General features: G+C 35.2%; 1 protein-coding gene across 1 annotated transcript in view; it reads right to left on the reverse strand.

Annotated features, from left to right (window-relative positions):
* Positions 1-14,798, reverse strand: part of LOC146001703 (BAG family molecular chaperone regulator 2) — a 28,933-nt gene extending 14,135 nt beyond the window's left edge. The window contains exons 1-2 of the mRNA XM_083139364.1: positions 14,353-14,798; positions 3,279-3,625 (exon numbers count right to left, since the gene is read on the reverse strand). Of these exons, the coding sequence (XP_082995490.1) occupies positions 3,291-3,625; positions 14,353-14,563 (546 nt within the window). The 5' untranslated portion in view covers positions 14,564-14,798 and the 3' untranslated portion in view covers positions 3,279-3,290. The remainder of the gene's footprint in view (positions 1-3,278; positions 3,626-14,352) is intronic.
* Between the last annotated feature and the right edge of the window lie 328 nt (positions 14,799-15,126).

A 15,126-nucleotide genomic window follows, 5' to 3' on the forward strand; every position in this document is an offset into this window, starting at 1 on the left:
ACAAATATGGTGTTTAAAAAATCCAATTGAAAATTACCACTCAGGAAAAATTCAGTTTGCTTTACCAATACCCATGTATCCGAATGGTTAGCGCATTCCTCTCGTCTTTGTTGCCGACCTCCGTGGAGGAGTGCAAGTGGTCCCATAATCGGTACCCGGTGGAGGCACATAGTGGTTCGGATCAAACTTAAAACTTTAGGTCCAGTCCCGATTAGCCTTTCTGTACATTTGGTAGACTTAAAGCACCAAATCAAACAACTGTGGGAGCGTGGTTATCACAGCATGCTACGACACCAGGAGTCCGGGTTCGAACCCCGACCTGGGCATGGGCGTTCTTTGTGTTTGTTCCTTCATTCATTTTATCGTATCATCTTTGCGCTTAACCAAATGTGACAAAAAAGCGACACTAAGTAACAAAAATCAAATCAAATCATTGATTGATTGGGTTTATTTTACTTTGCTTTTCTGCCACTTGGGCTAATCGTGAAGATCAGGGCTGCCATTTGGGGTGTGCGATGCGTGCCACCGCACAGGGCCTCGCGCTTCGAGATATTTAATATTATTGACTCTTTCATTCACATTCATATCTCGTGAAAAACTGATCACATTAGAATAGATAAAATAAAATAAAAGAAGCCTACAGTAGTAATACAGCTTCATTTGCAATCAGCATACACACTGTAGAAATGGAAACTGAAATCGAAAACGGGGACAGAGTGTCTGATGTGGAAAGAGAATTTCAGCACTAACAGTGGAGTTTCTTGTTTGTGGTCCCAACCTTCTACCGATTCTCTGTCATAAACTCTTTGTGATTTTTCGCATTGAAACCGAATGTCCAGGCCCCAATTTGAGGATGGAGAATTTACGATGTAGGTAAATTGAGAACAGATGTCAAGAAGAGGATAGACCATGGCAGGGAAACTTGTCCCGGTTGGCATGTTGCTTTTTGTGTGAAACGTATCCACAGACAACTAGAAATAAAGATTTAGAGATACTTTTGTTTCTACTTCCTTGAAATCCAGAGAAGGGGCAGGGTGTTTGCAGATATCGCAGATTTTATCACTAACTAAAAAAGGCTAACCCCGGAGACCATGGTGGTATTTGAAGAGCAGATGAGGGTGAATTGCCCTTTGGGTTTTTCCATCCACCTGTAGTCAAAGTTGACCTGATTTCCACCAGCTTCGGAGGAAAGTAGAGGTCTAAGAAGCCTAAGAAGCCTGTGGTTGCTAATGTTTTGCTGTTATTGAGCAAATGAATGTCCTAATTTTTATTATGTCCCGATGCTTCAGGAGCAGTTAACTGAAATTCCTCACATTGGAAAATCTTCAAATAGCACAACGGCCTCTCCTCCCTAGCCAGATTGACAGAAACTTATGTGGCGTCAAAATTTTACTTCGATTATGCGATTGAGCAGGGCACGGACCACATCGTCAAAATATTTGGAGGTGATTTTTTTCTTAAAATAATATAAAATTAAACAGTAAACATTTTTCTTGAATATATGAAATATTGTAATGTGTAAAATAAAGATTACATGTTTGTATCATGTTGCAATATATGCAATGTGGTAGGGAGGGGGAAATCAGAATATAGATCCTTAGTAATCCATTAACTTTAGCTGGTTTCAAATCACTTTTACTTTACTACCAGGTGCACCATATTTAGTCCGTTAGGTGAAGAGAATGAAGAATTAAAGTGTAAAGCACAAGTGATTTCAGTTACAAAATACTTCAGTTACACTGTCCTAATTAAATGCTTTATGAGGATTATGACATGATGTGGGTGAACGCCATTGTCCTCTGGTAGGAGGAGATGGCTACTCCTGGGATTGACGACTACTACACAAATGGCGAGGGATAAATTTTATGGGAGAGTAAGCTACATTGTGCTCTTTAAAAGAATTTCTCTCGACTGTATCATGCCAAATATTTATACTTCCACAACACATGTGTAAAGAATAGCACTTGTAGTGGAAAGTGTTAGGTGGGGGATGTTGTTCAAGTCTTGGGGGTAGCTGGGGGTGATTATTTACATAAGCAAAGGGACTTAGCTGGGGAATACCATTCTCTCGTACCGCCTACCTCGCCATGTTGGTTTTAGTGTAGAATTTTCTGAGGAGTTGAAGTTGTATACATTTTCATTTTTCAAAATATAAGGGCCTCGCGGGTATAGTTTGCACAGGGCCTCACACTTCCTAACGACGGGCCTGGGGAAGATGATACAATCAAATTGATGAAGGGACACACACACATACAAAGAACACCCATGGCCAAGCCAGGATCCGAACCCAGGATCTCTGGCTTAGTAGTCAAATCAAATCGAAAGGGGGTGGGAGTTACGTGTATCTTTTTTAGTAGTCTTACCTCATTTTGCAATCTTTTCCTGTCTTTGACATTCTTTTCATATGAATACTGGGCCCTACAGGGAAAGGGGGGAGTTATGACCAACACCAACCCCCTTGGGCATGCCACGGAATGCTACCCCAAGTGTCAACATCACTGCACGCCACCGATTTCAATCACTCAACCTTGTCTTTGCTATTAGCTAAAGGTAGCAGAAATGTGGAGTAAAATAAACCAAATCAATCAATCAACTCTTTCATAACAAACAATTATTAGAATTATTCTGTTATAAGAAAAAAGCTAACAGTGTGGCCACAGTTGATGTATAACCAGCTAAAAAAGCAAGTGTCTAACCTTGAAACAAACTTATGCCATTGCATTTTATATTATTTTATAAAAGTTGTATTGAGCAAGCCATCAAGATATTTACAAACCACACTATCTTAACACGCAAATTTACAATAACATGCCATGTCAGAAAACAATCTTTATTTATTACAAATGGTTTTTCCACGAGAAAATTATGCTTTACTTTTTTATTTTATAACTTCAGCTTTACTTACAAGCCCAAATATAAAAGAAAAAAAAGGGGAGGTCTTACACTTCCAGATAACGCACATTTCCTTCCTTATTTCAAAACCAGAAGTTTAAAATTGACAGCTGTGACAATATAATAATAATATATCTTCATTCAGCCAACAAGGTTCATTCCTTCGCTGCTCAACCACCTAACCCTAAATCCATTCATTCATTAATGTAAGTTGTTACAACTGCAACATATAAAGAATCCTGTACTGAACCAAAAGAACAGTCTGAGATCTTTATTCAAAGAAGAAAAAATCACTTCTAAAACCTTAGTTGCCAAACAAAATTGGTAACAATTTGAACACACATTTTACTCAGTTGTGTAACCAGAGAGAACATTGTTCGACATACCTCTATTTTTCTCTAAAATGGCGATTTGTCTATATAGTCGAGTAAACCTTGCAATCTCTTCTTAATCCTCTTCTGATCGTCTAAAGTACAGCCAAGGATAGCAGTCTCAAAGTTCTTGTCCGCAGCACCTTGATACTGAGAGGAGCAGGCATTCATGTACATCACACAGCGGGTTTTCGTTCCGTCAGGATCCTCTCGCAGCCCTATCACCAGAGTGTCAATGAACCTATTCACTTGATGAAGGGCATCCTCTTGGGTCTTGTCCCGGTTGGTCTTCACCATCACATCCACCGTAAGGCATCTGCTAGTCAGGCTTTCTGCGTAATATAAGACATCACTCCTCTCCCCTGCATGGAAAGAGAGATTTGTTTTGATCAGTTGTTAAAAGAACGAGATAAATATTTTTTTAAAAAAAAGAACAGAACACAACAGAATGAGAGATGTTTAATGGAGTATGTGTACATCAGCAATAAGCAGGGTCATGCTCAGAGATTTTGGCATGGAAATGAATGTAACATTGGGTAGAAAAAACTAACAATAATTCAGGAAGGTACCAGAGTTTTTTTCGTTTCTCCCTCCCCACCCCTATTTCTACAAATACAGGCTAAGAAAACCATGAATCCAACTAAGATAAAGCTACATATTTTGAAATGTGACCTAAGTTATTCATTAATACTAGATTTGATTAGAAGTAATTATTCTTTTAAAAGACACTTATCGAAATAGTCACCAGTCAGCTCCCAGTCAGTCTTACGAAACTGCATTATGTGTGTGTATTTGATTTTTCACCAAAATACAGAAAACAGGCAAACAACAAAAACATTTACTGTACTCTGCCAGGGGTCATTGGTTCAAATCCCAACCTGGGCATGGTTATCAATTTCATTAATATCATCACTCACCCTCATCTTGATGATTAGATAAAAGTGGCAGAAAAGTGAAGTAAAATAAACCAAATTAAATCAATATACTGTACTCATTATGTAAAAAAGAAGTAATGAAATTTCTATAAGCGAACTTCAAATATTAATAAAATATTCTTAGAACTTATTTTGAAAATTGAATTAGAATACCAGTAATAAATTTGGAATATTTCCTTCCTAAAATGAAAGGTGAGTGATGGCTCATATTTTGTTTAATGAAACATTCACTGGTGTCATTAGCTGGGGGGGGATAGGAGATGCAACCACCAATAGTGCGGAAAAAATGTACTCTGTTTACACAATATATTGGCGTATTATACATCATTTCCCTTTCAATAACTGAATGGTACCAGCTCCGATAATGTTATCATAATGCTAATTCATTTAGAATAATTCACATATATTTATCAACATCCAAAGTTAATATGTGCCATGGACTCACGATGCAATTACAAACAAGCATATACATATAAACTAAGTATTGAGTTTTTAGCACAGTACATACAACAAAATTATCAATAAAAAATCAACATAATTTTCCAAAGATGCAACTTTACTTAACAATTAAAATAACAATACATGTTTCCCAGCTGAAATAATATATAAATTCTGGGACACAGAATGAATTATGATTATTCATATATTTAATTAATATGTGATACTTGTACTATTTGAGATCTATCTATTAAATAAAACTAAATCCAGTTATTGACAATGGATAATTAATAATAATAATAATATATTTTCATATACCTAGAATATAATGCATGAGAAGCATCATAGTTTATATTGCAAAAATAGAAGTAGCTCTACAACACATTGAATATTAATATTATCAAAACCTGCATAAAAATACACATATTACTATCAATTACGTACTTGTCTGAAACAATACGCGTGGAACTTGTTTCACTATTTTTGATTCTGAATAATAATGCTGTAAAAATGCGGTAGAAAGAATATATCCTTGCTAATATCCATTGTGAGATTTATAGCATTCGGTATAACATTAGGTAATATATTATGCACACATATATGAAACTAGGATTCATAAAGGTACTCAAACAAATAATTACGTGAAACAAAGAAATCGGAAATGTATAATAAATAACATTGGTATAGTATCAAATCTCAACATGTTGAACCACCAAAATGTTAGTACATAACAGCTAGTATCTAGATGTCAGTTACGTCTTCCATAAATTCAGATAAACTGTACAGTGTCTTGTTCAATAAATATTCTTCAACAGTTAGTGCCTGTTTATGAGTTTCATAACCTTCAGCAGATTGTTATAGTACCACATGACAGCATTTAGTGGAGAATTGTTCGTTACTTCGTTTTTTATGATAATCATTGTTACTTCTTGTGCTGTGAGTATGGGTAAGATTATTTTTGGGCACCTCAGTAGTATTTCAATTACTTTATCAGGGTTGCTACGGTCTTTTGATTATAAAATCCCCTGAAATTTCAAGGATTTCCAGTCTAAAAATGACATTTTTTCAGACATGTATGATTTTTGCTACAGAACTGTGAGTTTTCAATTAAAATTATTATGAATATTCACTTTCACCACCTTTTTTAAAGCAAATTTCATTCCACATGCACAAAAACACATGAAAATTTGAAGAATAATATAAAATTTCAATCACTATCCAACGTGTTGGGTGCTATAATCACTTGCATCTACCCTTCAGGCTAAGGAAACAGAGGCACATTATTTCACCATAATGAATCTCCGCGATCTAAAAACAGCAGAAAATGTTCCTAAAGTACATAATCTTCACAAACCATACACAATTTTTCACCTTCTAGCAGATTTGCTACAATTCCTATATGCTATTAAAAAAAATCTCCAGATGCTGTGTGCTTATAAATGTACTATTACGTAGAATCAACAGATAACAGTCAAGCTAATTAATGTTCATCACGTAAAGTTGCACAATCTTGCAAACAAAATTTATTTTCTTGCTACACCACAATCAGATTGGCTACAGACAAGCCAAAATGAAATTCCCTGACTTATCCAGGTTTTCAAGGACAAATTTTCTATTTTTCCGCTGCCAATTTTGAACTAAATCCACGTATTTGTACATAGAAATAATACAACTTATACAGCTTACAAGTATGGATTGTATTCTCGTACATTAGCTTCCAAGAAATTGACTACATTTCTCTACGATTTATATTCAAACTGGAATTTGGAAAATTATTACAATTCACAAGGTAGGGAGGGATTTTTCCATTTGCAAGCACCTTTAAATAAAATGTTTGTTTACTTTTCAGGTTAAAACTAAATGAGATTAGAGTGAATTAGTTGTATTACCTATATCCTATCACTAAAATAACTTCAATTTCTGGCATTAACAGTTATTATTGTTCTTCCTTTATTCGCTTCCTGAACACACAATATGGCCGCACAGCTTGACTTGCATAGTGGATAAGCAGTATTTCCAAACTTACTAACCAAAAAATGTCCGACACACCATTCACGGATAGCCCCAAAAAACATTCACAGTATGGTTAGGTTAGGTTCATTTAGGTTAGGCAAACAATTAAAATTTTTGGTTATAACTGAAAAAAAAAAACCACACCATTCACGCATAGCCCACACATTTCTTAGTAGGTAAACGAGGGTTACTACCATAAAGGCAGGTCCTGTGCTGGGAGATAGCTTGTCTTGACTCTAGGAGAAAGATGGTAGTTCTCATATAATCTCCCACTGACTGTAAGGCACGTGCCATAATCAAATTTTTTCACACTCAGAAGCGGAGGCTAGCAGAGATTCACAGGCAATTGTGATAGTTGTAAGTACTGAATATCATGTTACAATATGGTCCAACAATAGTGCAGCCAATTCTCACCAGGCCAATCCAACGTGCACAACCCCATACAGCTGAGCTCACGCAAGCTCTTTTGCATCACTTCAAGTGAGAGACCCCACTTCACCTGTACTGACTTACATTTCTTCCTTGAGCTGAAGCGGTTTCTGGCAGGACATACATTTTGATAGTACCGCTGCTGTACAGATGGTTCCACTTTTTGGAGGCAGACACATGACATGGGCATACAAAATTTAGTGCCACATTACAACAGTTGTGAATATGTCGAAAAGTAAGTTAAGGGTCACTGTAATACAATAAATGTCAATTACTACTGATGTTCTTGTTTTAATTTATGCCTAATTGTAACTTACTTTCTGGGTGCTCCTCGTATAAAGTTCCAGCCTATTAAATTCAATAACAAAAGATGAAAAGTGAAAATTCAATAGAGCTGGCAGAAGAACATCGATTACTGAGGAAAGTGATATGTTTTTAGGATTGAACGAGTAATGTAAATATCAATATATTAAAATAATAATCTATTTATTATTACTTTATTCCATAACATTGGGCACTAACTTCCCTCTTTTGTAGATTAATAATCATCTCTCATGAGGTTAAAAGGACAGGGGAGAGGAGGGCAACATGCAATGAGAGTGTAGCAGAAAACTAAAGTTATCAACTTTTTATAACCTTTACCCATGCAGATTTCTGTTTCACTTTGTCGTGATATTATTCACCAGAAATATCCCGATTTGTTGGTATTCTTGATTTCGAATAACATGTCAGTTATAAGTGTCATTTTAAATGTGTGTTCATCTGTGCAAAACCACTAACATGCTGGGAAGATACCTTCATGTGCATTGTTATATTAAATAAGGTAAAGATAGGCGAAAGAATAATAAAATTCCAGCGACATCTTTGCAGTGTCCAATGTTGAAGAATGGCAAATATCGACTGCTATGTCTGACAAAAATCATATGCATAAACGGAGCCTGAAAGTTTGTCCAACAAAATGCCATACCACAACAGCCAAAAAATCGGATGCATAAAAGTGTCATGCATGCGTTTTCATGTCGTAGCGTGACAATTTGTTTTCGACATCAGTCAAATGGCAGTATCCGATAAAAATTACATACATCAATGGAGCCTACATATTTGTCCAACAAAATGACGTACCACGACATACGACAAAAAATCAGGTTGCATAAAAGCTTTCATTCATTTCCATGTTCCTTCAGAATGTCTGACACAATGCCATACTACAGTCCGGACAGTGCCAGAGGGAGTGTGTGAACCCTTCCTTCTGGTGGACACCTCCATCCCCTTATAGCTCCCATACAGACAAGAAAAAATTATAAGTCAATACATTTTATATGTGACATTTAGAGGTTATCAACGTGTCTAGCCCTCTGGAAATTTCTCCTTCTCCACCTTCCATCGTTTGTTTCTGGCACCCTGGTTGTGTCGGATGCATAATAGGGTCCTAAAAGTTGACGGCAAGGGCTGGCAAGAAGATTTCCCATTCAAGTGCAGCACTTCATTATGGCATCTTTAAAGTCAAATGTCTGGCAGGTTCATTGCTTTTCATCTACAATTCAACAAAGAAACATTTGTCATTCATGACAAAATTCCCTGACTTTTCACTGTTTCCCAGGTCTGAGGCCACCCTGAAAATGTAAATGCCAAGACCAAGATCTGTAAAATAATAGATGATAAACTCTTCTTCACCAACCTTTCTGATAATTATATCACATTGTCAACCTGCATCAGTTATCAATCAGCATAGCTGAGTACAACTTTTACTCTGATATTCTTCCTAAAACCTAGTATAAAAAAGTGAAAAATTAAATGTATTACCTACGAGTCTATGTAGAACATCAATTCAAAGGAGCCATAATTTTGTACCAGACTGAGAATCATAAGGACGATAGGAACAAGTTTCTGAACTGAATCTTTTTGGGGAATGGAATTACAAGAACTTAATGCAGAAGTGGAAATAGACCACTTATTCATTTTGCAACTTTTCCTTTTGCAGACTCTAAAATGCATGTAAATTCCAGATGACCTGCAAAATTACTTGACATTTTTGTTTTCTAGATGCACAGCAACCCTGTTTATATAGATAAAAAGAATATACAGTCACAATTCTATCTCCTGGAATATTTCCTTGAATGATTACCTACATCCTAGTTTATACATAATTCTTAATGCTCTTTTCTGTAGATTATTCTAACAGTTTTAATGCTCACTCCCATGCAATAATGTCAAATTCAATATAAGTGTTTATTTACTACTCTTCATAGCCTATTGTGTCTTGTTTATTTATAGTAAATGTTCGATCTAGCACAAACAGATTTCTTCATTTTTACACAAGAAACTACTTACGGAAATGACTTTCTATAGCATTGCGGGACATTGTGGAAGTGTATAACCAAAAAAAAATTGACCATTCACGTTAGCCCCACAAACCATTCAGGTGGTGTTAAGTTAGGTTAGGCAAACATGGTAAAAAAAATTGATTTTGTTGCTTAAATTTGCAACCCTTTACTGAACAATGGGGCTCGCTCGGACCATTTCAATCACAGTATTTACAAAACAAACAACAAAACTAAATGTTTGCCTAACCTAACCTAACACTACGTGAATGGCCAATTTTTTTTTACTATGTCTGCCTAACCTACCACTACGGGAATGGTTTGTGGGGCTATCATGAATAGTCAGTGTGGCTATCTTGAATAATGGTTTGAAAACTAGAAACACTACATACCCTAAACAGAAAAAAAAAAAATATTTTCCTGTAGTTTAAGGTTATTACAAGCATAAGAAAACACTTTTTCCTTGTGACGTTTCAGGAGAACACACACTCCCTTCATCAGACATTTATTTTCATTTTGACTAAAGATACAGTTATAACAATGGTTAGCAACTTTTTAAACAAAAAGAATCCCTTATATAAGGGATGTTGTCAATGTTACATTGTTGTAATATAGCAACTTAACTGTGAAAAGAAGTAGTCTGATTTATTTTTATTTCAGATAAAAAAAATTTGATCACATTATTTTTTTATTTAAAATTATGAATCCTAAATATCATCAAGTAATTCAGTCATCATTGTTTTCACAAAGTATCTTGATGTTTTCTGTTACATTAAATTTTAAAGATGGTGGCTTACTCCATGTTTTGCAAGAAGAAAACAATGATGACTTTGAATTACCTGATGATATTTAGGATTCATAATTTTAAATAATATATATAAGTTAAATAATAAATAAGTTATACTCAAATGAATTATCTTGAACTTTTCTAATGTTAAATGACAATTTGAACTATGTTTGCCTTACCTAACCTAACCTTGCCGTGCATTGTTCGTGGGGCTATCCATGCATGGTTCATGGGGTTTTCGAACCCGGAAAAAAATACAGGTTCTTATCTGATATTCCCCGGACAGATTTCTTAATTTTTACAGAAGAAACTACTTACGGTAATAAGTTCCTGTAGCATTGTCTAACATCTGGAAGGTGTTTTGTGTGATGTGGGAATGTTTCATAGCGGAAATTCATGTTCTTTGTTGAAAATTAATTATCCGACGGACAATAGCACAGAAAACGTATGAAACATGCAGAGGACAGTAAATTATTGTATGAGAGAACCAGGAAAATGTCAAAATCGTCGATAAATAAAGCTTATTTTAATTACACTAAGGAAATGGAGGAGAACATCAAACATGATACACGCTCTTTTTGGAAATTTGTTCAAAACAAAAAAGATAAAAATAGACACAGTAATAGTGCTATGGTTTTCAATGGGAAAGTTTTCGATACTAGTCAGGATATTGCAGATACCTTTGCACACTACTTTAAATCTGTTTATGAGGATTCCCCTAGTTCATATAGAGTATCAGGAAATGATGAGCTAAGAGTTCCACATTCATTATGTATTGAAAAAATTACTGAATGCGAGTTTAATAATGCTATCAAGAAATTGAAACCTAAAAAAGCAGCTGGTCCAGATGGCATACCGCCTTACGTATTAAAGGGATGTTCCGAGGTCTTGAAAAAACCTTTACTGGTGATATTTAATTTAATATTGGAATTACATACCTTTCCAAATATGTGGAAATTAACACGAGTGTGCCCAATTCTGAAATCTGGAGATAGTAGTAACATGGAAAATTATAGACCAGTTGCAATCCTCAGTGCTCCAGTCAAAGTACTAGAACAAATTCTATATACTAGAATTTTTAATCATGTAAAAAGTTACATAAATAGTAACCAACATGGATTCTTTCCTCATAGATCCACTGTAACAAATTTAGTAAATTTCATTCAAGATGTTTATAATGCAATTCATAATCGGTCAAGTGTTGACACTATTTACATGGATTTCTCCAAAGCTTTTAATAAATTAAATCACGATGTATTACTATGTAAACTTGAAAACTTTGGTTTTACGAGTGACGTGTTATCTCTCATTATTTCGTATCTTCACAATAGGAAACAATATGTGATTTACAAACAATCAGATTCACATCAATACGTTGTAAATTCTGGAGTCCCTCAAGGTTCGAACCTTGGTCCACTTCTGTTTATTATATTTATAAACGATTTGCCACATAAGCTTCAGCACTCCAAACTTCTCATGTACGCAGACGATGTTAAACTGTATAAAGAAATTAATTGTACTCAAGATATGTTAGATCTTCAGAATGATATAAATGTACTCTATGATTGGAGTATGGATAACGATCTAAGGTTTAATATTAAAAAATGTAGCTTTATGGTATTTTCGATGAATAAACACCCATATGAGTATTCATACAGAATTAGTAATGAAAAGCTGGAAAAAGTGTACTCTGTCAAAGATCTTGGTGTTGTTGTTGATTGTAATTTATTCTTTGAGGAACACATTTCGAATATTGTTAAGGATGCATATAGACGACTAAGATTTCTCATAAGAAGCTCAAAGAGCCTAAATAATTTAAATGTTATCATGCTATTGTATAACAGTATGATAAGAAGTAAACTCGAATATGCGTCGGTTGTATGGTCTCCTGGGTTTATATCTTATAAAAATAGAATAGAGCAAATTCAAAAAAGATTTCTAAGGTACTTATACTACAAGAAGAATCAAGTATCTGCTTACGAGATGAAATTATCTTATAAGTATTTATTGAAAGAATTTTATGTAAGCCTCAGTAGTAGGAGAGAATTAGCACAACAAATATTTCTTTACAAAACAGTAAATGGAATTCTGGATAATAGTAACTTTCAGTTTAAATTTAATACTAGAAAATCTGATCTTTGGATGCGACACCTTTTCCTCTGTGATATCCCGAGAACAGAAAAATACAAATCATCACCTATATTCAGACTTTGTTCAGCATATAATAATATTTCTACAAAGCATGAAAATCTGGATTTTAGTCTGCCACTTTCCTTGTATCTAGAAACACTAAAACCAATTTTTGAAAAAGACTAGATATACATCTGTGAATCCATTCTACTGTGTATTTTTCCATTGTGCTGAAATTATTTTACCTTCTATGCTATTATTATTATTATTATTTTTTTCCGTTCAATACTATGTAAAGGCTATGTTCTGAACAATCAATATTTATGTATATGGTTGGATGTATATATGTTTCTTTCCTGTAGTACTTCACTTATAATCTTGTGTGTATAAATGCGTTTGTGTGTGTGTTTATATGTAATCTACACTTTTATATGTTTATTATTTGAATTATGTAAGCTTTCCTGTAATTGGAGATTCTCTCTGTAGGAAGCAAACGAATAAACGAATAAATAGCGTTTGGCGCGTACACCTTTGTACATCATCACGTGTCATGATTGTGTTTTGTTCATGTTCATTGGGTATCCAGTGTTTCGAACTGTCTGTGTTTACAACGAAAGTTAGAAACATGACATGTCATGGATGCGTAGTGAAATTCGTACCGGGTGTGGAAGATCCCATGGATTATTTAATTTAATTGAATACGGGATCGTGAAGAAAGGAAAGGAATGTCGAAAATGTGGCAGTGAATGTAAGCTACTCGTTAGAAGGAATGGGCTCTGGGTATATGCCTAATATGACGTGTTGTGGATGCGTGGTGAAATTCAGGTAAGTTTTCCGTATCCTGGAAACGAATTTCCTCAAATTTAAAAGTTTGGGGCTCATTTGGAGGCAGGTGACTCCAGCCAATTTCTAACATACCTTTAACAGGGACTCTATAGAGCCGGAGCGGAGGCGGGGCCGCAGTAGGTCAATTACCCCAGGGGCAGAGCCCGGAATCGGTGGGAAATTTGAACTAAAAAATTTCAAACCCACCGATTATGGGACGGATAGCCCCAAAAACCATTCACGGATAGTACCACGAAACATTACAATTTTCTTCGTAAAACAATGCGAAAAAGTTTTTTTAAAAAAAAAGTATATCAGATGAGCTTTGTTCACGGGTATTTCTTGGGTTCCGAAGGTTGAAACACTGTATAATGAATGAAAATCGACAAAACACAAGCACGACGCGCGATTATGCAGGAAGGTGTACGCGGCATATTGTGTCTCAGGCAAGCAAAAAGACTACGAGAAAGAAGTACTCATAATGTGAAAAATTACAATTACTTTCATCAAAAAAATGTGAATACACCTTAAAGAATGTTCCGCGAAGTAGATAGGTAAGTACAAATGTCAAAAATTGACAAAACGAAGAAATTATAGGTGTCCGGGGAATAGTAGATTTTTACCAAAATACAAAATCAGAAACATGAAAGTAGGTATTTTTCGGTGAAGAAGGTTGGAAACAATGCACCCACTGATCATAGACAACGCTAGTCAAGATTTGTCCGCCATATTGTGTGTAACACAACCGAAAAACCAACAAACAATAATTACTCGATATGTGGAAAATTGAAATTATTGTCGTGAAAGAAACGAAATCCCACCTTCAAGAATCCTTAGCAATGCAGAATACGTAAGTACGAATGTGAAAAATAAGAAAATAAAGGAATTTCAGACGTTTGGCGATACTAATGTTTTCATAAATTCAGTAAGCCAATGTTAATATCGCACAGCGCAATTAATATAGTTTGTGATTTGGTGAATATGCTAACATATTTCAAATTTGTTTAAAAAATATTTTTATGTTGTTGTTTGGACATCTACACACTGCTATTTTATTAATTGTTTTTGTTCCTACCTTGAATTCAATTCAAACTAACTCCTCTAGCAGAAACGTTTTCTAACTTCTGGAGTAATATATTTGGATTCTAAAACCAGATGCATCCACTTGTGTGCAATATATTTGTTGTCAGTTATGTTTTCTACACACCTACCTTCTTCAAGTTCTGTCATCATGTCCGAATTCTTGATGGTATCAAGAGTTGTCAACAAAGTGTCTCTCTCCTCCTCTAATCTTAAAGCATCTCTGCGAAACCTATCAACATGTTTTTCGACTTCATCCAAAATAGTTAACATCCGTTCCTTTGGACTTCTTTGGGGCTCCTCTGGATCCGATTCTATTCCAAGTCCACCGGCGTTATCCATGTTAACAACTTTAGCAATGCACGAACACTTGGCACCAAAATTTCGTCGTATAGTTGTTTCTATATCTATAATTACAATTTCAGCTTACTGTGATACGTACGTGAAGAAAATATGACGATAAACAATGCAAATCACTCGCGACAAAAGAAAAGTTTAGCATTATTTACCCCTTACACAGACATGGGATGAAGAAATGGGTTCACGAGTTCATCCTGCGCTATTGCGTACTTCAAGTTTTCACTTTGTGACTGTAGTTATAAGACTGCTCATAGATGTCACCAGAAATTACCAGAAGTTCGAGCCTTCCTTCCTTCTTCTTTGATTGGCACACACCGCCTATGAGCGATTTCTTGCCAGGGGTCCTATTTGGTTTGTTATGAGAAAGTTTGTTTACATTCCAAGTGTCCGTTTGTTTATGTTACAATGTTGTTTTTTCGTGCAAAGCTGTACAGTATCCACATGACATCAGACCGTGGCTCGTAGAGTAGAGTCGAAAGGGACATCGGAAATGGAATACCCACACGTTGTAACTGTTTATATAGAGTATTGCGATGTTGTTGTCG

The sequence above is a fragment of the Lepisma saccharinum genome, chromosome 17 (genome assembly GCF_977018435.1).
Source record: "Lepisma saccharinum chromosome 17, izLepSacc3.1, whole genome shotgun sequence".
Taxonomy (NCBI): domain Eukaryota; kingdom Metazoa; phylum Arthropoda; class Insecta; order Zygentoma; family Lepismatidae; genus Lepisma; species Lepisma saccharinum.